Below are 23,748 nucleotides of genomic sequence, written 5' to 3' on the forward strand. Positions count from 1 at the left end.
AAGGAGCCATCCATGGGAGCATCAAGGACAGACAAAGCCATGTTTGCCACCTGACATCTTCGGTTTCTGCTGTGCAATATGCTGAGATAAGGACATTTTTAATGGGAAAATCCAGCTAGCTGATAGGCAGAGTGCAAGGAGCCAAGTTCACAGCCTGGGATTTCACAGCTCTACTGCAGATCCAGGCTGTTTGAAACTAACTCCCTGCCCTTCTGAATGCAGAAACAACATATAGCCACTGAATGCCACTTCTACTCTCACTGAGGGAAGAACCCTGAAATCCCCAGGTAGTTAAGAAGATCTTAATCAAACTCTAATTATGACAATTGAAATGCAAAGCCTTAGTTATTTTGGTTCCCACCAGCCAGCCCATTCCCCATCCCTGATGTCTAGACATGGAGGCTGCAGGTGTGTTTACACACAAACTGAAAACAAAAACAAATCTAGCTCACAGACTCCAGCAGCCAAAGATGCAAATGGGATCAATTCAGTTGTTCAAGCTTCAGTTCATGTGCACAAAACCCTGATGTTCCCATCACCTGAGGAGAGAAGGATGTTCCTAACAAGTAAGTCTTGAAGTTAAACCCTTGGGGCAACAGCAGCAATCAGGTTACCACAAGCAGTGTCCCATTCAACTTACTTAGCAATAAAATGGTCTGCTCTTCTGTCAGCTCTTCCAACAAGGAACTGTTCTTTGCTTTGCCCCAAATTTGGAACTCAACTAGAGACTCTAATCTACACTTTGCAGATCTTGTACTATGTGCCTTTCCTTGCTTTTTCTTTCTTTGAGATTCTCCATTACTGTCACTGTCAAAGATGAGCCTGAACCAAGGTCTTACAAATGGAAACACTGCCAGATCCAGCCTCATAATCCCAGAAATAAAAGACGATTATTATAAGGGACCAACCAAGCACAGCAAAAGCTTGCTTTACTTGAAACAACGAAGACTAGACAAATCTAATCAATTTCATATTGTATATTTGTGACTAATTTCATGCCATCACTTCTAACTTCTTAAGAATGGGGAAAAAACCAAACCAACCAACAAACCACGTAACACATGCAACAAGGCAATGGCGTCTTTGCTTCCTACACTCCCCACATATACAGGCTTTTCCTAAATAATAATTTTATACAAGGGGTTATCAAGGGTGGCCCTTTCATCCAAGTGGGAACACAGATTAGGCAGCAAAAATGAAGCTGCGGTTACATCAGAAGGGCTGTAGAAGGAGGAGTCTACAGCTCTCACAGTCATGTTAGTGATCCAGAACTTGGAAGTCCTGGAAACCCTCTAGAGAAAAGAAAGAATCTCTCAGCACTTTGCTGCTTGCCAAGGATGTTTTTTGAGTAAAACTGTAAACAAATAATGTCTTAATTAATACAAAACTATCATTACAGAAAACTTTGCTTCCTATCTGCAATGAGCTGTAGAGGGAGTGCCTGAAAGATGCAAATGACAAGACTTTCAAAGAGCCAGTCCCCATTTGGAGCCAGGATTTCATGATCAGTCAGCCCTTAGTGGCTCCCCGCTTCCTATTGCCTGCCAAGCAGCTTTGAAGACTACTTTTGAATATGTAGCAATGTATTCAGATGCTCAGGTAGGAAGAATGCTGTGACAAGGACCACAGGAAAGCCACCTGGGGAAACAATTCTCAAATCAAGAACAGGTAACAGTAGGTAGAGTCTTCTACCAAGTGCCCCAGTACTGGAGAAACCAAACTGGCCACGGTCTTGGCTAGAAGTGGTGATGGCTGTACAGTATTTATATGCTTAACCATTGGTTCACGCAAAAGCCAAACATAAGTTTAAATTTCTTGTGTTCAAGCTGAGACCAGTTTGTGAGGAATACAGCCTGGATACCACCTTACTGTACTAAAGCAAGGGCATGGAACAGCACGGGACAAGGGCTGCTCGATTTCTGAGCCAATACTCAACTGACGCTCATGACGCTGCTGAAGGCAACACCAAAGCTGCACAGGTTTTGGGATGAGTCCCTAATGCCCCAATACAGCAAACAGGTAAGCATGTGCACAGCTGGAAAGGAGCAGCTGGGAGGACTGTCTCCATGCTGGAAGTTAGCAGTGGCAGGTTGTATAGCTACAAAGCCTTTTATCTTCTAGAAGCCCAGATGCATCTAGGAATGAGAGCTGCATGCAGGGTATCACAACAGGAGAGGCACTGCCCATCAAAGAAGGCAGAGTGGGAGAACAAGTGTAAGACAAGCTAGCATGGAAACAGCATGAAAGAGGAAAAATAAACACCACAGCCCTGCACAGAGACAAACTGATCTTTCCATACTCCTGAAGTTGCACAGAACTTGGAACAAGAGAGAGGGATTGAGAAGGCAGTACACTATTTCACAGATTGAGTACACATCATTGTGTACTGAACAGAAATTATACTTTTATGATTTGGCAGTGTGGGCAGCCAGCCTGGGCTAAGCAAGAACAGAGAGATTTGGCAGGTAAAATAAGAAAGTCATAAACCAAAAGTCTTTGAAACAAAAAGCCAAGGAAAAAGAGCCCCTTGACAGGCAGTGTTGGCTGTTGTACATGCAGGGGTTGTTTTTTCCATTTTTTACTGTTCTCTCTTCACAAGGACAAGAAAGTTGCTAATTTGGGTTTGTCTGCATTTTGAAGTTACTGAGCATTGTGCAACCCCAGGGAGACAACAATAAACTGTTCCAGACCTTCACCTGCAAATAACATACACCAACAAAGCCTTGTTCAATAGAATGGATCAAACAAGAGACTTCGCTAATACCAATGTATTGCTTGGAAGCGGCGTGGGAGTCTGCCTTACCAGGTAGTAAATCATTTTGGTTGTGAAAGAAAGAGCAAGCCCTATGCAGAAACAAACTGAAAACACTGAATTTGCTCCTCTTCTAAGCATAGAATTTCTCTGTAATTTTGCTGTAAGGAAGAAAAGGTCTCTCCAGATGATATCCAGAGGGACCAGGACAAGCTTGACAAGTAGGCCCATGGCAATCTCATGCAGTTCAACAAGACTAAGTGCCAGGAGCTGCACCTGCGAGAGAGCAACCCCTGGTATCAATCCAAGCTGGGGACGAACAGATGGAGAGTGTCCCTGTGAGAAAGACCTGGGCTGCTGGTGGGTGAGAGGCTGGACATGACCCAGCCATGTGCACTGCCAGCCCAGAAAGCCAAATGTGTCCTGGGCTGCATCCAGAGCAGTGTGGGCAGCAGGGAAGGGAGGGGATTCTGCCCCTCTGCTCTGCTCTGCTCTGGTGAGACCCACCTGGAACTCTGCATCAGCACTGGGGTCCCAGCACAAGAAGGGCATGGACCTGTTGGGAGAGAGTTCAGAGGAGAGACACCAGGATAGATTAGAAGAAAGCAGTACCTCTCCTATGAGAAAAGGCTGAGAGAATTGGGATTATTCAGCCTGGAAAAGGATTTGGGGTGACCTGCAAATGCTCCTTCCAGCATGGGAAGGAAGCCTACAAGAAAGACTTTTTACAAGGGCATGTAGTCACAGGACAAAGGGGGATGGCTTCAAAGTGAAGGAAAGTAGGTTTAGACTAGATATTAGGAAGAAATTCTTTACTGTGAGAGTGGTTAGGCACTGAAACAGGTTTCCCAGGGAAACCATGGATGCCCCATCTCTGAAAGTGTTTCAGGACAGGCTGGATGGGGCTGCGAGTAAGCTGGTCTAGTAAAAGGTGTCCCTGCTCATGGCTGAGGGGATGGAACTAGGTGATCTTTGAGGTCCCTTCCAATCCAGGCTGTTCTGTGACTCTATGATATTTCTTGCACAGTATTAGACTATTCCTTATGGTTTTCTGCTCTGTTTTACCCAACATAAATTTCTAAGTCATGCCTGTGTGTTCGCTTGTTTAAAAAGCAGTCACAGAAGCTGTCCAATACTGGGGGTTTCCACACAGCAGCACACCAAAGTAAATAACTTTCAAAGAGCCTATTTCAAAGTCTTTGTTTGGCTTATATTAAACACGTAATTAACTCTACTGCCTGAACAAACTGACAAGAAAGCACTGAAATCAAAGACTTACAGAATTGCCAACCATGAGAGTTAACAAGTCAGTTTCTGAAACAGCCATGAAATTGGCTTAGAAGCATAAAAATCCTGTTTTCCTTTTCCTTGAGCTGCCTGTACTGGAAATCTAGTAGTGGGCAGGAATGGAGGTGTGAATTTGCAGTGCAGTAGCTTCTCCAGACCTGCACCCTCAAGGGACAGTGCACTCCTTCTGCTGGAGTGAGCAGGCATGGGAGGAGCCATAGCCACACCATACACATGCACACCTCCACTCACTCCAGGGCAACCATGGGCTGTGACTTTTCCCAACTAGAGGCAAGTTGCTCCTGCAGTTTTTGTCACTCTGGCCCTTTCAGCAGGCTGGGCAATTGTGGACATGTCAGCTCTGTGTCCCGTGCCCATGCAGCTTCTTGGATCACTTGGTATTTATCTCATCTGCAAAACAGCATGGCAACAGCTGCTCTTTAAAGAAAGCTTCGAAGACTTAAAGAGACCTAAAGAGTCTACATTTGCATGAGATTAGCAAGGACATGATTTGCAATCAACATTTATCAGTCTCCCTACCACTTTCTTACAAATGGAGAAGAACACACATTCCCCACCATGCACACACTTCTATAATGACAAACCAAAGGGGCAATGTCAGCAAAAGATAAAGGTGGGCAATAATATTTATAAATCCTCAACCAGATAAGAGATGGAAAAGAAGTGACTTCTCAGCCTATTCCTAGGTTAGCTGTGAGCAAACAGCATAAGGATTCAAATCACAGTGTCAAGCAAAAGACCAGAGATGCAAATGAGGTTGCCCAGCTCCAAACAAGGGAAGAGAGAAGTGCAGAAGCCTGTAGTCAAGGACTGCTCAAGTGAAGCAGCCTGGCCTGTTGTGCTATACCCTGCACCAGGGTCCCCCCACCAATGCTGGGGTACAATGGGGTAGCAGAACTTCAGACATTTGTCCCGAACTGCCGATCCTGCCCTTGCTGGGCTGCACTCCCCTTCTGCTCTTTCCCTTCCAAACTCTGTATCAGTGACAGGACAGGTTTAAGGATGCAGGGGAGAGAGCCAAGCACCAGTCAAAACTCCCCAGCCCTGTGACTAAAAGTCCTCCCACCTTGTACTACCAGGGCACACTGCAAAGTGCAGGTTGTACCTATTCCTAAGCAAATGCCAGGTCCACTGCCCAAACTAGCACCTCCCTGCAGCAAAGGTACCCCACATCAGAGAGCAACGTTATGCCTGTGATCCCACTGGGCAGAGACAACAACAGACACTGCTGCCTGGTGTATTTCGTTCAGAGAGGAACACCTCATCCAACACACAGACAACATAGAGGTCACTCGCTGCGTGAACAGCAGTGCTGAACTCCAGCAGGTTTGCAAGCACAAAGGCACTTGCACAAGGACCTGTATTAGACTGTGAAGCTCCCTGGAGAAAGCTGTGCTGTGCTGACCCTCACCTGATAATCAAGAAAGAGAAAAAATACCCCAGAAAACAAGAAAAATACTTTTCCCAGTGTGGAAAATGGGCCCCTATTTCTGAAGACATCGAGGTATCCACTGTGATATTTTCCAACCAGCACTTACTTTTCACCTGCTTTCCCCAAGTAATCAATTTTCTTTTTAACTTGCTATTACAAAATCAATTTTGGAGACACTTAGCCCCAGCCTGTTCTGGGCTCCTGCAGGGCAGCTCGGTCAGGGTCAGAGAGCACACATTCCAGGGTCTGATGTCTCTGAGGGTGGAACATGCCCAAGGAAGAGAACAGGGTTTTCCCCAGCCGAAGCCCAAATGAATTCACTCTTTGGCCTGATCTCCTATGCTAGCAAACTCTCCTGAGGATATGGGCGAAGGCATGGGCTGCAGGGAGCAGACATGAGTTTCTGGGTAGAAAGCACTTACCCCATGCCCCAGCCCGTGCTCTTGCTGCTGTGATATCCACCTGAGCAGCCAGCCTGGCACCCTGCACACCACTCCGCCTCACCTGGGAGAAGTTCAGCCCATTGAGCGGGTGGCACTGCTCTTCTACTTTCTCCACAGCCCCTGTTTGCTTCCTCAGCCGCTCCGCTTCCTGGGCCAGGAAAAGATCCAGGACGGGCACGCCTCGTGACTTGATGTCCACCTCTGTCAGAGAGTTCACCATCAGCATCACCCAGACGGGCCTCTTCCGCTCCCAGTTGCCAGCAATGGCGTTGAAGAGGTAGTCTGCATACAGCCCTTTGCCCCGCTGGTCTGGGGTCATCCAGGATGGCATCATGAGCTTGACATACTCCAGGTGCCGCTTCAGCCGGCGGTAGATGTCACGGGGCAAGACATCTTGGAGGTTCTCCCCCTGTGGCAGGAGCTGGCAGCTGGTGAGAGCTGAGATGGTGTAGGGATCAGTGAGGTCCAGCTCAAAGTACACGATGTGGCTCTGCTGGAAAGCTTTCTTGGAGTTCTCTGGGATAAAATCCCAGACACGCGTGTATGGGACATGGATGGTGCCAAAGAAATAAGATGGGGGATCCCGCTTGATTGTCCACAGGAAGGAGTTCAGCTCATTTTGCTGGGAGAGAGGGAGACACAGCTGAGTAAGTATACACATTCACACCAGGCCACTGCAGCAGAGGGCTTAAGGAAAATATGATGCTAAGCCAGCAGGTTACCTGGCTGAGCAGCTTGCCAGCATGGACTTTTCCTAAAGTGACTTTGCTCACACAGAGTCCTCTTTGACCATCATTTTTCTCAGGTCTTGAGGTAAAAATTAATTTTAATTAAAGAAAAACGTAAGAAGATTGGCTTTGGCTTTCTTTTCCTGAAAGGTAACACTGTATCTTCCCAACAATAATACCACCTGATACATCACCCGGGTATGGACCAAAAGCAGCAGCAGAGCACAGCCCTAGCACACCACGATCCAGGAATGACATTTACCCAACTTGTGCCTTTTGTGATGTCAAAAATTGGCATCACTTTGCTGAAGTAGTGCAGCATAACAGCATTTCTCTCACTTTCACCTCTCACTTCAGCACAGCAATGTACCTTTCATCAAAGAAATTGCTGTGACAGTCAGAAAGTGGTGCAGCATCTTGGGTGAACTTTCTACTTTGAGTATGCTGGTTTTGGTTGGGGTGGAGTCAATTTTCTTCACAGTGGCTGGTAGGGGGCTGCACTTGGATTTATGCTGAAAGTGGTGCTGATAATATGGAGATGTCTTTGTTATTGCTAAGCAGGGCTTACACAGAGCCAAGGCCTTTTCTCCCTGTTGTATTGATTGCCAGCAAGGTGCACAAGATACTGGGAGAGGAGACAGCCAGGACAGCTGACTCTAACTGACCAAAGTCAGTTCCATACTGTTCCATACAGTTCCAAATATTCCATACCATATGGCATCAGGCTCAGCACAAAAAGCCAGGGGAAGATTAAGGCAGGGCTTGAGCGAGAGGAGAGGGGACATTCAGAATGATGGGGTTAGTCTTCTAAAGTCACTGCTGTGTGTGATGGAGCCCTGCTTTCCTGGAGATGGCTGAACACCTAACTGCCCCTGGGAAGTGGTGAATTAATTCCTTGTTTTGCTTTGCTTGTGTGCGTGACTTTTGCTTTAGCCATTATATTTAGCCTTACCTCAACCCCAGACTGCTCCCACTTTTACCCTTCCAGTGCTCTCTTGCATCCTATGGAATGGGGATTTAATGAGTGTGGTGCTTGGTAGACAGCTGGGGTTAAACAACAACAGCAAGACACCACGAAAATGAGGGATATCACAAGAAAATGAAGAGCAAAACACAGCTGACAGGTAGACCTGCTGGAGCAGGCAGAAATACAGTTTTGCATACACCAGGCAGACACACAGTCAAGACGCCTCACAGCCCAGTACTCTTTTTTGAGCAGCAGAGAAGAGCGTGCAATACCTTGGAAAATAAGGGAACCAAATTCACAGGCCAGACTTGGCCTGTAGTTGCACAGTAGGCACTTGTAAACACAAAGGACAAAAAAGCTTTTTTTTTTTAATTAGCTTTTAAAATCTATCAAAACCCACAGCCACCAGGAAACCAGTTTTACATTTATTCCTGCTAGAAAATATACCTCACAGCATCACCTGGAATACCTCAATATAGGATTGTGGTGTTCCTGCAGGACAGAAGAGCAGATCGCACAAAATGGATCATGCTTGAATCCTTCCAACTCAGTTTACACCAGCAGCAGGCACAACCTTCATCACCCTGTGGCACCCCACTGGTGCAGCAGTACTTACTGGAGCAGTGGACACAAATGGTGCCTGTCTGCACAGACAGGAAGAGGTGGCCTTTGCATGTCTAAGTAAAAGAACAGGCTTCCAGATGCACTCAAACATCTGGTCAGTCTTGAGCCAGCAGATAACTCTAACCTCAATCCTGAGGCTAACTGTGCATGTGTGCTGATCTAAGAAGGCTGACTGAATGCCAAATACAGAACAGGCTGCTTGGAGGAATTTATTGGAAGTACACTGCCTATAAATTTCTGACACTAATGACTCAGGGTCAGAAAGGTTAATCTTAGAGACTGCTCTGCAATGGATCATCTCAGACAACCTTCTCCAGCAGCTCTGAACATCAAAACTAAGCCACAGATCAGGCAGTGCTTCAGCAAAGTGCTACCACCAGTCATCCACTTTACCTGCATGGGATGTAGAATATAGAATATCCTGAGCTGAAACAGACACATGGGGTCACTGAAGCCCAACTCCTGGAGCAGCAAGGAGAGCCCCAAGAGTTGCACCATGTGCCCAAGAGCATTGTACAAAGCAAATATATTCCAAAAGGCTCTTCAGACTGTTCTGCAGCATGTCAAAAGCATATCTGAAGGATGCTTCAGACTCTGGAAACATCATTCTACAGCTCCATATCCTATAGAACAGTCCTGGAATACACACCTGAGTTACAGAGCATAAAAACTCTCCTGAAGACCATGGGAAGAAGGGAGAACAAACATGAAGAGCACCAGGGGCTAAAGAAGATACAGGGCAACAGGTGAACAAAAATCTAATAGAGACCTGGGAAGAATGCAGGAGAATGAATATGCGAAGTAAAACAAGAGGGAAAACGTGACGGGGCTCTCCCCTGACATTAATCAGAAGAGAAAAATGAAAGCACATGCCACTGTGGTGAGTAATGAACTGGAAGCAGTGGTCAGGAAAAAGGAAGGACCAGAAGCTCTGCTTTCTATCTACTACCAATATAAAGACAGAAGATGCACCTGGGACAGGCATGGGGTTAGGAGGTCAATACTCCTTTCCTTTACACAAGTCTTATCATGTTGTGGGAGTGCACAAAACCAGCTACAATTGCAAAGAATTGCACAGAACAAGTGGTCACCAGTCAGCTTAAAACTTCAATTCATCTCCTCAACAAACCCAGCCAGAAGGCTCAAGCCCAAATGACTGGTACCAGGCTTTAACATGATCATCAGCACTGCTCTGGACTACTGCACACAGCCCAGGTAGAAAGGTTTTTAGCATTATACTCTGTTCTCTTTTTTTCTTTCTCTGCATATCCCCCGAATTTTTATAATAAGATACTGAAAGCAGAGTAATACTTCCAGCTACCAGTGGTGCCTCTGAAGAAACAACACAGGCCATCAGGCACAGAGCACATAAAGTCTCCCTTTAAAGAGCCTGCAGTACAGGGTAAAGAAAGCAGGCTGAGATATAGCAAAAATTTGCACACAGTCCCCAAGACAGAGATGTTACACAGCAGAGCAGCTGAGCACTCTTGTTGGCACTTTGCATGTCAAAAGTAGCAACCATGAACTTGGGAAATCACCCCAAGCACCACTCACATCTGCCTTCACAGAAAGGTTGGAGCCAGCATGAGAGGACAGAGAAACCTCCGTTTCCATCCAGACCCTGCAGAATCAGTTTCTCGGCACCAGCAGCTGGTAATCATCACCAAGTAATGGTACAAGGGAAGCGCACAAAGCTCACTCTCCCTCCAAAAGGCAGCACTATAGCTGCTCCAGACACTCTTCTGGCATCTTATTTTCCTTGTCAAAAGTGGACACTGGAGTCCCAGTACAGCTCTGTCTCTGTGTCAGACCGCTGCAAACAGCCTGCTACTGCTCTGTGCTAGAGGGGAAGGGTAAAGCCCTTGGTGTCCTGAGCAGGTCTGCTTCCCCTGCTGTACCTTTCTGCTGTACTCTCACCTCCCTGCCCACCTCCTGGAGCTCTCGCATGCCTCCCTGCAGCTTCAGAGAGGGAGAAGCAAGGATATAATCTCTCCCCAGTACCATGAAAGGGAAGCTGTTAAAGAGTGCTCTAGGTGGCCACAAGACAGCACAGGAGCAGTGCTGTGGCATGCTCAGCATCACACCGTACACCATCCCTGCAGCGCCTCACATCCCTGAGAGAATGCAGTAGACAAAAACGATACAGCCCAAATTTCCTTTGCAGTAGGATCCTTTAACACAACTGTTACAACAAAAAAGGTGGTTTAAAACAAACAAATTACAGTCAAAATGTTGTCCTGGAGGCTTATGGCAGCTGGGCAGTACAGCTTCAGGAATTTCAGCTCCAGCAGTGTTAACAACAAAAAGGGTCATGAATAGAAAAAGATGCACAGATGCACATTTCTGTGTCCACTCTACAATTTACAGGTGGTACTCAAAGCATTACTCACACGGGAAAAACTCTTAGCAGTGGGAAAGAGCAGGAGTCGCACAAGACAACACAGGTCTTCCAACTTCTTGCCACACCAAGGTCCCAGGCATCATCAGGCCAAGGTATTTCTGAATGCTCAGCACTATGGCATGGTGCCTTCTCCTCTGCCTCACCACAGGATGCAAACTGTAGTCTTCAAATACACTAATACCTACTGCATTTGTCAGACGTCATGCATCACTTTAAGTGAGACAGCAATGATTCTTCTGGAGGAGAAGTGCCAAAGCAAATCAGAGAAAATGTCATCTTTTTTTTTTTTCTCCAGAGAAACTTGCTCAAATTGGGCTGAATGATGAACTAACAAGAATAAAATTATTGCAAACACCCAGAAAATCATTAAGAAAAACACCACGAGGAACAAAGAATTCATCTAGTGGCAGCACTCCAAATATCTGGAAGAGCATGAAAGTATAAAAACCTAAAAGAAAAAATAAAGATGGAAGGCTCTGGTGGTATGGGGAATGAAGGCTCAGAAGGAAAGGCAAGCTGATTTCCAGAGACAGAGGAACTGGATGGGAACTCCAGACATGGACAACCTATACTTGGTCTGCTTCCATCTACACGGGTTCTGCTTCCTTCCACTGTCTGTCTCATCTATGTAGACTATAGATTTCAAAGCACAAAGTTTATAACTCACTGTGCAGGTAGGTGCCCTCTGTGGCTTCATTGTCTTTCATCCTTTGGCCTCATAGCAACACGTACCAAACCCAGAACTGCCCAGAACTTCAGCCCAGAATTGCACTGTTTCTCAATCCACAATATTCTCTTGCCTTTTTTTCATTGCTTGCTACAGAAGCCAAAGTACATGGCATGCAATATTTCACCCAGGCAGGCAGCCCTATAACTCTCCCTATATGGCTTTCTCCCTCTCTTATCTATCCTGGTGTCATATCTTGTCATGTTCCTTTATACCTAATTGAGGCAAATTGTGCCTTTACTCACCATGTTAAGTGCCCATGCAGTTATGGTAATGCACACAAAAATGCTAGTCACATTTTTAACAGTATTTCTGTTGAGCTTCTGCCCACCTGCATTACTGACACTCTCAAACTCAGCCTAAGACTTTAAGCAGAACTCACTTGAGGATAAACACCGCACTGGCTACAGCTACTGAAAGAACACATCCAGTGTGCCAGAAATGAAAATAAAGTTTTTAACTAAAAAAACATAGATTAAGGACAGATGACTTGCTCTGCTGAAGGCATATATAGGAAAACTATATGGGGAAAAGTAGCCATAGAAATTAATTGGCCCTCTATCAGGAACAACACGTCATAAAATACTAACCAACTACAATTACAAGCATTCCACAATTAATCCCCGAATTCTGGCTTTGATTTTTTCCAATACACTCCAATGTTAAGCAAAAAGAGAGCAGTACCAGACCACATTACTTAGTATCTGGAATACAACCCAAATAGATTCCAGTACACTTTATTTTAAATTAACTGTTTTCACCGTCTTTCTTTTTCTCCCTAGAATGATGAGGCCCATTATTGGTTGTAGCTTTAACTATAATTTGGAGTGATGATGAGAAAACCTTCTGAAGTACTGTAGTCCTTAAAATAGCTGTTTCTGTCTTTCAGGCAATAACACACATGTTTCTTTCATGACACGAATTTATGCAACCTGACAAAAAGAGAAAAGTTATACCTGTAGTGTGAGAGAGGTAAGACAAAGAACCCTATGAAGAAATAAAATAAATAAAATCATCCCTGGTGATGCAGGAGCAAGACAGTATATTTTTCCTAAGGAGATGATGTAAATATTCATAAGGATAAACTCAATAGCTTTGTAAATAAGGCAGACACTGCCATTCCTAGACAGTGTGGTTACTACCACTGCCCTAATGACCCTAGGAAACAGCCTGCCAATTCCAGAACTACAGGTGGTCTCACAATTTAATGACACAGTAATCAGCAGATAATGAGCTATCATTAACACATTTCACCTCCAGCTTTGCTAGTAACCGGCACAAATCCAGTCAATTGTTCCTGAGAAAAACTTCCTGCGTGTCCCACCAAATCTGCGAAGTTACCCATTTCCACAGGTGTAACTTCTGCTCAGCCTGTCCTCTTTGTCCTTACTCTCACTTACCCCTTGCCGTAGTTTCACACCAGCCCACAGGCTTCTGCATCTCATGCCCTCAAGGAGAAAGGGACACCCACTCCAAAGGCTTGACCTGGCTTTATGGCAGCATCACAGCTGGCCACCTACACATCCACTTGAAAAAGTGGTTCCAGGCACAAGCAAATTGTAAAGACACCATCCCACAATGTAGGGCCAAGTGCTGTTTAACTCAGGCTCAGTCAGACATCTCCAGTGAAGCACATGTAGCCTGGCATATGACTGATTCCCTAATGCCCTAAATCCTAGAAGAAGGTATCCTGGGAAACCAGCATGCTCAACTACAGGCAGGAAGGCCCCAAGACCAAGGGCCACACGTAAATGCACAAGCAGGTGAGAGAGAGGAGTAAAGTCACATAGCAGACCTTCTTCAATTGCAAAACCTTCTCACACCTACCCTGCAGTGAGCCTGTTGGGGCTTTGGCACCACACCAGTGCAGCAGGTCTGCACTTACTGCTAAGGACTTCCAGTTTCCTTAAGAGCTGTGCTGGTGGAGTTAACCCTGCTTGGGAGGGAAGGTGAAGTGATGCATACTTGGTACACATCTCCCAGAACCACATCAGGTTCAAGCAGATGCCAACAGAAAGCACAGATGGCCTGTTAACACAAAGTAAGCTCAAGGAGGCTTTTCCTACGTGATTTTTTTATACTTTTATCTCAGAAGCTTCAACGAGAACGACTTTTTCTGACTTTTCACAGAAATGACAGACACCCTGTTCAAAAGCTTCACACTGGCCTTAACATCACCCCCAATCTGCAGCAGGAGTCCTCTGCTGCGCCAGCCACCCACCAGAGCTAGGTCAGGGCATGCTGCTACTCGCTACTGCAGTCAAGCTGATAAGTTTAGGGGACGAGCAAAACCTGTGACGACGTGTTAACCGCGTTTTCACGCCAGATGGCCATTTGCTGGTCCGAACCTGATTCCGCACGCTCAGTGCTCAGCTGTGGCACTAGACGGTACCCCTGCACGGGGTCCTGGCTAAGAGTCAGTCCCGGCCAGTCTGCCTTCTGGCGACCAGCGCAGCTCGTCCTACTCAGCGGAGGCTAAAGGTCCTGCTGGGGTTCACCCGGGGGTCATGCTCTTCCGTCAGCACCCAGGGATGGGTGCAGGGTCCCAGCACCCTGCCGCACAGAGTCGGCAAGGCACCGTGCCGCTCCCGAGCGCTTGCCGCCCGAGCCCCACGCACCGCGCCCGCCTGACACGAGACTGAGCCGCGGCCGGGGCGACCCGCACACCGCCCCTCCCGTCACCGCACCCCGAGGGGGCCCCCGCGCCCCCCGCGCTGCTGGGCGGGGCGGACGGCAGCGCACCGCGGGCAGGAGAGCACCCCGGGCGGGAGGGCACCGCGGGGCAGGAGGGCACCGCGGCGGCGCTTACCTTTCTGCGGAGCGGGCAGGCGGCGGTGCGGCCGTGCCGGGCTGTGGCCAGCAGGAGGAGGGAGCCTTGCAGCAGCAGCAGTAGCAGCAGCAGGAGGAGGCACAGCCCGCCGGGGCGCACCATCCCCGCGCTGCGCGCAGCCTGCGGACCGCGTCCCCCTGCGGTTTCTGTTTTGCCCCCCCACCTTTCCCTGCTTCCGCACCTCCCGTTTTACTTCTTTTTTTTTTTTTTTTTTTTTTTTAATTGGACTTCTTTTGCCTCTTTTTCTTCTCCCTCCCTTTTAGTTTTGTTTTTTTTTTTCTTTTTGGCCGTCCCACTGAATCCCGCAGCCCTCGAAGGAGTAGCCCCGTCCCCCGGCCAAGCCCTCCAGTCGCTGCCCCCTCCTCTTAAAAGGTCCCGTGCGGGGCGGGGGGAGGAAGGGGAGGGCACGGGGCTCGTCGCACCGGGGGCGGGCGATGGGGCGGCAGCGGGGGGGTCCTGCAGCCGCCGGCTGGGCAGTGCCACGCAGAGCCCTGCCTCGGCCCCGGGGTGCTGCGGCGGCTGCGCCCCCCGTCCCGCCGGACCCGCAGGGAGCGCAGCACCCGCCGCTGCCCGCCCCGGGCCTGCCCGCTTGTCTCTGCCCTTCCCGCTGCTCTCCTGAAGTGAATATAAATGGAATGTTGTGATTCTTCACACGCCTTTTTATTTCCCGTCGGCTTGTGCTGTTTTGACTCCTTGTTTCATGGGTGTCCGTTCCAAAGTTGTGTGTCCGGCGTGCTTTCCGCAAGCAGTGTTCACAGCATCACCGAGTACTTTGAGTTGGAAGGACCCACGAGGATCGTTGTGTCCAGCTCTTCAGTAAATAGCCTATACAGGGATCGAACCTGTGGCCTTGGTGTTATTAGTTCCGTGCAGTAAGTGTGATCCTTTTATCATCAAAAATACACTGTAGAATGCATCACCATCTCTAACAGGGAAAGTCAGCCATTCCTGTCGAGGAGGCTGGTATTTAAATCCTCACAAAAGTACACCTTGCTGTTAAGCACAGTCTTTAAAATATTGAGAAAAGACAGAAATACACCTGGTTTTAATCCAGTGCAAATTAAAAGAATGAGCTGTTACAGCTCTCAAAAATATTCAATAGGCTCCTCCTGATAATTTTGTTATGGCATGTGCAATTAATTCACATATACCAAGGCTGTTAACACTTTTAAGACTTTAGCTCAGTAAACCTTTAAATTTAGAATGCTAGCAATGTGTGGCTCACTAAGGTGTATGGTGCTATTGCATGGAACACTCCCTCCTGCATCATCCATAATTGTTTTAATTAAGTACTTTCCAACAACAAAGCCAAAATCTATTGAAGCCTTAAATAAAAAGACAATAGAGGTCAAATGAGAGGGAAAAGGCTATGCCACTCTATGAAGCTGTATCTGTTTGTGTAAGTAGGAGAACAAGATGTTGCTTTTATGCAGCTCATTCTCCACAACACATATTTCCATCTTTTCTCAGTATTGTTATGTAGAAGATGTTATCTTTTAAAATAGTATCTATTATTAATATATGCTATTATATTAGCAATATATATTATATTATTAGTAATATATACTATTTGGTAATAGTATTTTTACCATTTCTATCTTAGTAGTGACCATTATGCTCACTGTCCTGTGGGGCTGAATGAGGTTTCTTCTGGTTTGTTGATTTTTTTTAATTGCTGGTGGTCCTGACCTACCCTTGGGCTGAGTACACAGACTGAACAAAGATGGTCTTAAAAGACCACTATAATTTCTTTATTACTGTGGACCATTCCTTCCAAAGCTGTGTATGTGCAAATACAATGCACAAAGCAACCAAGGCAAATGTTTCTGGCTGTTTGCAGACTCAGATAGTCATTGTCTCTTTAGCTTTTCCCATCTTCTTACTTCTAAACACGTCTTTTTCTACTCCAGAGAACCAGATATCTGTCCTCAAGGTTAAATTCTGGTTCAGAGTAAATGGCAAACTTCCCATCAACTCAAAGAAAGAAAATGTGCCATTCTTTACTTTTGTCTAGTTTTTTGGTGCAAAGTAACTGTCTCCAGAACAAGGTAGGCAGAGCCAAAACCCTTCATTTTTTTGCCTTTTGTTATCTGCGTTACTGTATTTCTGAATATTGTGGATTTTGATGAGGAGAATTATACTCAGGTAGTACATGAAGTGCATCTTCTATTGTTAGGTCATGCCAGCCATTTAGAGCAAAGGACATTATATGACCAAAGACATGGCATTTATGCAATGAATAGTAGTCTTTGTCCCTAACTATTACTATTTTTTGTTTTTCCAGCAGGGAACAACACTACTAGCATTTTGCCAGCAATTCAACAACCAGAGCAAGAAATGCAAATGGTACCTCTTTCTTCCTCATTCTCCCAAAAAAAAAGAACCCTGATTCAACACTGGGGGTTCAAATTGTGAGGTAGCTCACCAGTCACAGATGGTTAAATAGGTTTTCTGAACATCATTCTTAGCAGCCCAGCGTAAAACATAGTAACAACATTTTCTTTGCTCTGGAATGCAGTAAGCCAGACACACATTTGGTCATATGTATGTCTGGGCACAAAAGCCAGATAGCATTCATACAATACCTAAATCAATCTCTAGAGAATAAGAATAAATTTTTCATGGCAGAGAGATGTTCTGCCAGACTGATTCGGTACCTTCTGTGTGACCATTTGGTTTGCTTTTTGTTTTAAAGTAGAAAAATACGTAACAGTGCTTTCTGAAACACAGCTTGCAGGCCTACAGGCAATGCAGATTAACATGCTGCTTGGCCTTATTTTTGAATTGGTGGGAAATGCATTCTTTGTGCTGAATTGCAAATGAAAAAAAGAAGAACAAGAAAGGGCAAAGGCAACGTCTGAAAGAGAGTTGCAAGGTAATTTTTACTTGCACTGCGACATTTCGGTAGAAAGCCACACCCGAGTTCTATTAATAGAAATCTAAGTGATAAACCCAACATTTTTATTTAATAAATTTCTATCTGCAGTATGTCCAGGATTTGTTTATCCCAGTCCCTTGCAAAATTGTTTTAATAAGACTTCAGAACATCCTTACGCCTAAGCATGTGCTTCTGTACACTGTACAGAAAGGGTAAACAAGCATGCACTTAAATGCTCTTCTGGATCAGGGCCTTAGACCACAGAGAGCCTGTGGCCTGAGTTGTCTAGTTGGTACTTAATTCAAGGTAACTGAAGGAGCTGTGTCTCTAACAGCAGCAGGCTTTGAGCAGCTAGTTGAAGCAGCTGTCTTGCACAGGCAGTTGCTCACACTCACATCTCAAGATTTAGGTGTGCCTACAGGTGGGGCCAGAAAGTGACCTGGGCTGTGTATAAAAACATGCTACTTTTTTTTTTTTTTTCCCCCCCCATCAGCTGATGCTTAACATCAGTTTGTTTCGAGGCTGTAAGAGTTGTTCTGTGGAAATGGCTGAGAGGCTGTCAGAGGCACAAGTCTCCTCAAGTGGGTGTTACTGCTGACAGATCTGCAGAGCATCACACTCCAAAACTCCTGCACATGCTAATGGGCATGCATCCATGTGTACATGTGACACAGTACACATATGCCTGAGGGACCTCCAGATTGTGCATGTGCCTTTGTTACCTGACATTAATCTGCAATGGGAAACAAAGCCATCTCATACAGCCAAACACAGTGAACCTTGAGTGAAAGAAGATGCCACAAAAGAGATTTGCTCAGAGTTCAGGACAATTAAATTCACAGTCCTTTAACAGGCAGGTCAGCTCTGATTCACCCACTGTTGAACATGAATTCAAAATAGATTTTAAAGACCCTGAAAATTAAGCAGGAGTATTTCTCATAATTTAAAATTATGAAACAGATATAATAAAGCAAATAATAAAGGACAACAACTCTTCAAACAACTCTTCATCAAGTTGAGAAAAAGTACTCTTATCTGCATTTGAAAGGAAGTTTGCTTAGAAGGATTGATGTGGACTTCAGAGATTCACAAACACAGAGTTCCAATTATGCCTCCAAATAAAAAAGGGTTAGTGAACTTTGTAGTATGTTACTGTATGAAAGTGTTAGGTCAGCTGGAAGGGAAATATGGGGAATATATTACAAAGTGAAGTGGTTACATGTAATTATCAAGCATAGTTAGCCAAAAGCCAAAAATAAAGAGAAAAGAGTGGAATTCTGTTCTCCAAATGCATCTTAATAATGGTAATCTCAATTTGAATGGAGAGAGAAAGCGAAACAAAAATAAATCTCTTAGACCTTGAAAGGAGGGGAAGAGAAAGTACATGACTATAACAGGGAGCTCTGAATTGTGCTAGGCCCCAGCACTTTTGAAATAAAGGAGAGAATCATGTGAAGCCAGGCTGGAAGGAGTTTAAGGACAGCTTACAAACCACTTTCTTCAGTCTGAAGGTATTTTTTGTAAGAGTGCAATCAAAACTCAAACTATTTAAAATGTGAGAATAAAGTGCTAACAAAATAGTAAAAAGTAGTGTGAGCTAGTCAGTAATTTGTAAAGTTAGGAGAAAAAATGCAAAGGATTGTAAATAATTAGTATGATTAATACATAATTTTATTACATTCAGTAAACAATGATTTAGTACTCTGTGGGTACTGTAGCCCCACTGCTAGCCTATACGTACTTGGCCCTCAGCCCCACTGGCAGAAAAACAGCTGCTTAGGCCTTGGAAAGGAAGGATGCAACAGTCCTTCTCTTTGCACTTCCTTGTCAAGCCTTTCCCTGGGTTGGAGGAAAGATGCAGGAGAAATCCGTCCTGAAAACTCGGGTGAACTCTAGTCCTGTGCACATAAACTTCCATCTGGGAAACAGCTGGAAAGTCTGGGCCCCTCAGGAAGGCTCTAAAATTTCTAAAACCTTTAGTTTATATAGGTGTATTTCTGATGTCTTCTAGGAAATATCAGGACAACTTTGCTTCTGACCAACTGGAGGAAATCTAAACCATGTAGATGTGCATTGAATTCAGTTTATGCATTAAATTAGCTCTTTTTTTTCAGGATGTCTTTTGGGGAGAAAAGCTATCCTCATTTTTTAGCAACTATAATTAAGGATTTTCCGTGAAGAGGAGAGGCATTTTCCAAGAGGTAACACTTATTTTCTCCTGGGTTTGTAGCTTGCTCTAAAAAATATGAGCAAGGATGTCAATGTTGAAGACAAAATGTAAACAACACTAACAAAATAAGCAAATAAGCAACATTACAAAATATTGTCTTGACAGTAAGGTACCTTTTTTTTTTTTTGTAAAACCAGATAAATACGTGATGGATGCTCCCTGTATTTACTAAGGCAGTAACAAAGCAACAGAGTGCATCATGGGAGTGAAGCTCCAGCACAAGGGAAACCTTTTTTTTGGTTTTTTCAGGATGTTGACTTCAGTGGGGTGAAATTTTTCTTTGGGGTGGTGAAGGTCAGATCAGGCATTTGTGGCAGCACAGAAATGCCATGTATTTTCCAACCCATTCAGACCTGCCTTCTGAGAAGCACTTGAATGTGTCCTTGCTTGACAGTGAGCCACTGTTTATCCTGCTGGGTTATTTGCTATACAGACTTGCACAGCTAATGGCTGTCCATGCCTCAAGGCGTTTAAAGCTCAGATCTTGTGAAGATTTACATAGGCAGTTTGCTTCACTAACTGCAAAATGTCCCAGGAAAAATAAAGAAACAGCATAGTGAGAAAGTTTCATGCAATTCTGCATTAGCCTTCAGCTCTCTCATGAGACCACATAGCTGGATATGAGCCTGTTAGCGATTATCCTTTACTTGACTGTAAAGATTCTTGTTTCTTGTCAGCCCATCAAGAGTGGCAGAGTTGAAAGTAAGTTTTTCTTCTAGCTCTGTTTTCATGGGTAATTCTCTTTTAGTCAGCACTTGTTTTGCTTTCTGTCAGCTGGGAATTTTCTTTTTCCCCACAAAATACTGAAGAAAATGCCTACACATCTTCATCAGGATTAAAAGGGATAAATTAAAAAGAGTCAATAAATGTTCTTTCTACTTATTCCAAGAAATGGCACGACTCTGCCTCTGCAATTCTTAGTGCTGAATTTATTTGCTGAAACAGTATTTTGGGGTGGGAAGTGGGCTGCCTTTAATCACGACTGCTGTACCTCGCTTTACTACGCAGGTGATCTTGAGGAGCTGAAACATTGTCCAGCCCTTATCAGGCACCGTGAACATTTCTGCTGGAAATGCTGTGTAACTTTCTCAGCCAGTCTGGATCTGATTTGCACTTTCTCCACTGACAGCTCTGTCCAGGATTCCAGTGACCACAGGATTACTCCCTAAATCCTGTGTTAAAGATGTGCTACAAACACAGGCCAAATTACCTCCTCTGTGCCCACTATGATGACATAAAACAAATTTTTTCATCGTTGTGGTGTCTTTCAAGTAAGTGAGTTGCCAGGGACATGAAAGCAGCAGGACCATGTTCCCCCAAACCAGGAGGGTTTTGGAAGCATGCTTAACTTGAAGCAGATGGACAGTACCACAGCTGAACCTCAAGTTTTCCCCTTGAGGCTGAAATCTGGTCCAACACTCTGTTGTGCAGAAAACAAACCCAAACCAGAATAATCAAAGGAAGCTGAACCCTCCACTGGTCTATATGTTTAATACTGAATACATGTAAAAACATTTAGGAGGGAAGTTCCAGGGGAAACAGTTCTTTCTTAAGCATACCTCCTCACCTTGAGAAGATTAAAGACCTGGTACTGAGCCATATGTACCAAACCATTAGCAAGACAACCCATTCTTACCCAGACTCCAGGCACATGCATGAAGCTACTCCACCCTGTTTATTTGCCTTCCAGTGGTGGACAGGACTCCTACTTAATTACCATGACTATCTGCAACTATTTTAAACCACAGCCTCATTTTTCAAGCTTCAGAGTCATTTGCTAGAATTAGCTTTGACATTTCATGAGGCCTGTAGCCTTCCCTCAGACAGACAGGGAAGCTTAACCCATTGCTAGATAATGCAAGATCCAAAGCAGGACTTCTGTGAATCTCCCTGGTCACTTCATCTCCGTACCTGAGAAGCAGTCAAGCTAGCTGCTACACCTCTGTTCTCCCTGGGCCATGGGGTCAGCTGTTATCAGTAACAGAAGCCCGCAGGCTCATCTCATCTGCTTTCCTGAATTCTCACACAAAGGGTGAGAGCTACTTTGCCAGCTCGGGCTGCACAGGATTGCAGCCCAGGTCCACGCTCATGCACCTATGGGATCTGGACAAGATACTGTGCAGAGGGGGTTTTAAACAGTACTCAACATGGACTCCAGTCTTCTTTCTCTGCAGACAGAGGGATTTGGGATGTACTGTTCTTTGCCTCTCCTCTTCTGCTGATCCATAAAGACATTCTGACCAGAAGATGGCATTCTGATTTCTATGGGTTCATCCTAAAGCATAGCACTGTACTTTTCCTAGGATGGTCTCTTTCCCCATATCCATCTTCATGAGATACTCCCCATGTGGAATGCTTCAGGCCTCAATATCTGTCAGACATTATGAACCATCTGCGCTTGGGTTCTTCTGCTCAATAGCTGCCAACATCCCAGGCAATAACAGGGCAATGTCTAGACTACACATGAAGAGCGCAGACTGGTACTGAGCATTCCGTGCCTTTACAAGTCAGCTCTCACAGCTCTGCACAGAAGTCAAGAGTGCCATATGCTCAAATAAAATAGGCTAGGTTAGGCACAGGAAACAAGCTTGACTAGTTCTACTACAAGAAATAAGGGAGGCACTACTTTTTTCTGGACTCTAATTTCCTGGTCCTGTTTGACTGATTTATAAATGCCAAACCTTTCAGTATAGGGGATTTAAAAATGTTACAGATAGCATTTTAAATCCAGTTAAAGGGTGTTTCTTTCCTCTGCTGTCTTCTTGATTGTGCCTCCTTCTATTATCAAGCAATGGGATAATAAAGCAAGAATAATCAGTATTTAGATTTGTAAGTCTGTCTCTGCACAGATGCAGTAATGAGATGCAATCATGCAACTGAAGTAGACAGAAAATGTTTTAACATCAATACAGATATTGTGTCCTAAAGATTTGAAGATCTGGGGGAGAAGTAACATCAAAGACAATAGCATTTCCTGTCTAAAAGTTTATTAAAACATTTTCGGATGAATGCCAAGTCTTGTGGTGTATATCCTGGTCATTGTCAAGTCAGAAGAACAGATAGATGAGGAAGTTAAGGCAGGAAGAGGCTGTGTTATTTCTCTAAATGTTTGACAGTGAATTAATTGTTGAAACTGAACAAAACTTTCATCAGTGCTTGGCTGGGCCTCTAAAAGTTGTACAGAGACTGGAAACCTGGTCAGATGATTCTCTACTCCAGCCTGGACATGGTGTTTGCCTGGATGAGAATCCAGACAAATGCACTCTAGCAGAATCTCTGTTCTTGGTGAGGAAAGGGGAAAGAGCCCAACATTCTGTATTTTGGGACTGGGGCACAAGAGTTTTTCTGCACGTCACAAAATCTATGGTGCCAGAGCTTGGCTTTGCTCACTGCCTGTTTTACTCCCTGATCACTCTGCATACCAGCTCAGCAGCCTTGCTGCATCTGCTGCTCCTCCAGTCTTTGCATTGCCATCTTGACCTGGCAGGGCTTGTGATTTTGGGCTCTTGCCTTGCAGGCACAGCAAAATCACTAGTGCCAGGCATGGGGCCCCCTGAAGTGATTCTGCACTGGTAGGGTTTAGCTGCAGGCTGACCAAATGGAAGTGGTGTCAGAGCATCAGTTACATATGAAAGGGATTTTCCTTACAGTAAGCTTACATAAAGTCAACTTTTCCATCTAAGATAATCACTTAAAAAACCATCATCACTTAAAGAATAGACCTCTGATGGGGGGGTGGCAGGTAGAGCACAGAGGGTGAGGCCACTGTCTCGGGCGGGGAGCTGGGAAGATGCCACCACTCTGGATTTGATGCTGAATCCTAGGTGTGTCAGCATAGCAAAAGGTGGCTGTGTCCTGCGACATCCTCCGTGGAGAATTCATCTACATGGTGATGATGCTAGAATCACAATTGTTACTGTTTCGTGGTAACAATTCCATGTGCAAAATGTCATCCTGCAAGGAAACTCCCTCCAATTTCTCATCAGGACAAGCTAATATGCCTATAAAGGAGATGTAGTGTGCCAGGACATACTCTTCCTGTGCTGGTACAGGACATGTCCTTGTCAGTTCTAAAAATGGCGTTCAGGCTGTAACCCTAAACGAAAGGAGGAGACTTCACTTCCTCAAGAAGTATGCCTCCAGGCACCCATAAATTACACAGAGACTCCCAGTAAAGATTGGAGGATTGACTAGTTTTTTTCCTGGGCAGCCTGGGCCATTGTTGATTCATGACACTTACTCAGAAGTGCTCTTTCAGCATATTTGCATGAGACAGCAGCAGTGTGGGGATCCTTACAAATACTAAAAGCACCACAGGACCTCACCTAAGCAAACAAGGTGTTAAATTCTTGGCTAGACCCCAGTGGAGGAAACCAGATAATTTACACCCCACTTCCTGGGTTTCTCCCCATCACTCCTGGGGACACA

At 45.1% G+C, this 23,748-nt stretch overlaps 1 protein-coding gene across 3 annotated transcripts in view; it reads right to left on the minus strand.

Annotated features, from left to right (window-relative positions):
• Positions 1-14,563, minus strand: part of TRABD2A (TraB domain containing 2A) — a 77,484-nt gene extending 62,921 nt beyond the window's left edge. For 2 of the 3 annotated variants that reach the window (XM_085042168.1, XM_085042169.1), the window contains exons 1-2: positions 14,192-14,563; positions 5,997-6,557 (exon numbers count right to left, since the gene is read on the minus strand). In XM_085042168.1, coding sequence (XP_084898294.1) covers positions 5,997-6,557; positions 14,192-14,314 — 684 coding nt within the window. In that variant the 5' untranslated portion in view covers positions 14,315-14,563. The remainder of the gene's footprint in view (positions 1-5,996; positions 6,558-14,191) is intronic. The other variant, XM_085042167.1, reaches the window with a different exon arrangement.
• Between the last annotated feature and the right edge of the window lie 9,185 nt (positions 14,564-23,748).

This window comes from Lichenostomus cassidix, chromosome Z, assembly GCF_008360975.1.
Source record: "Lichenostomus cassidix isolate B80296 chromosome Z, HeHo_3.0, whole genome shotgun sequence".
Taxonomy (NCBI): domain Eukaryota; kingdom Metazoa; phylum Chordata; class Aves; order Passeriformes; family Meliphagidae; genus Lichenostomus; species Lichenostomus cassidix.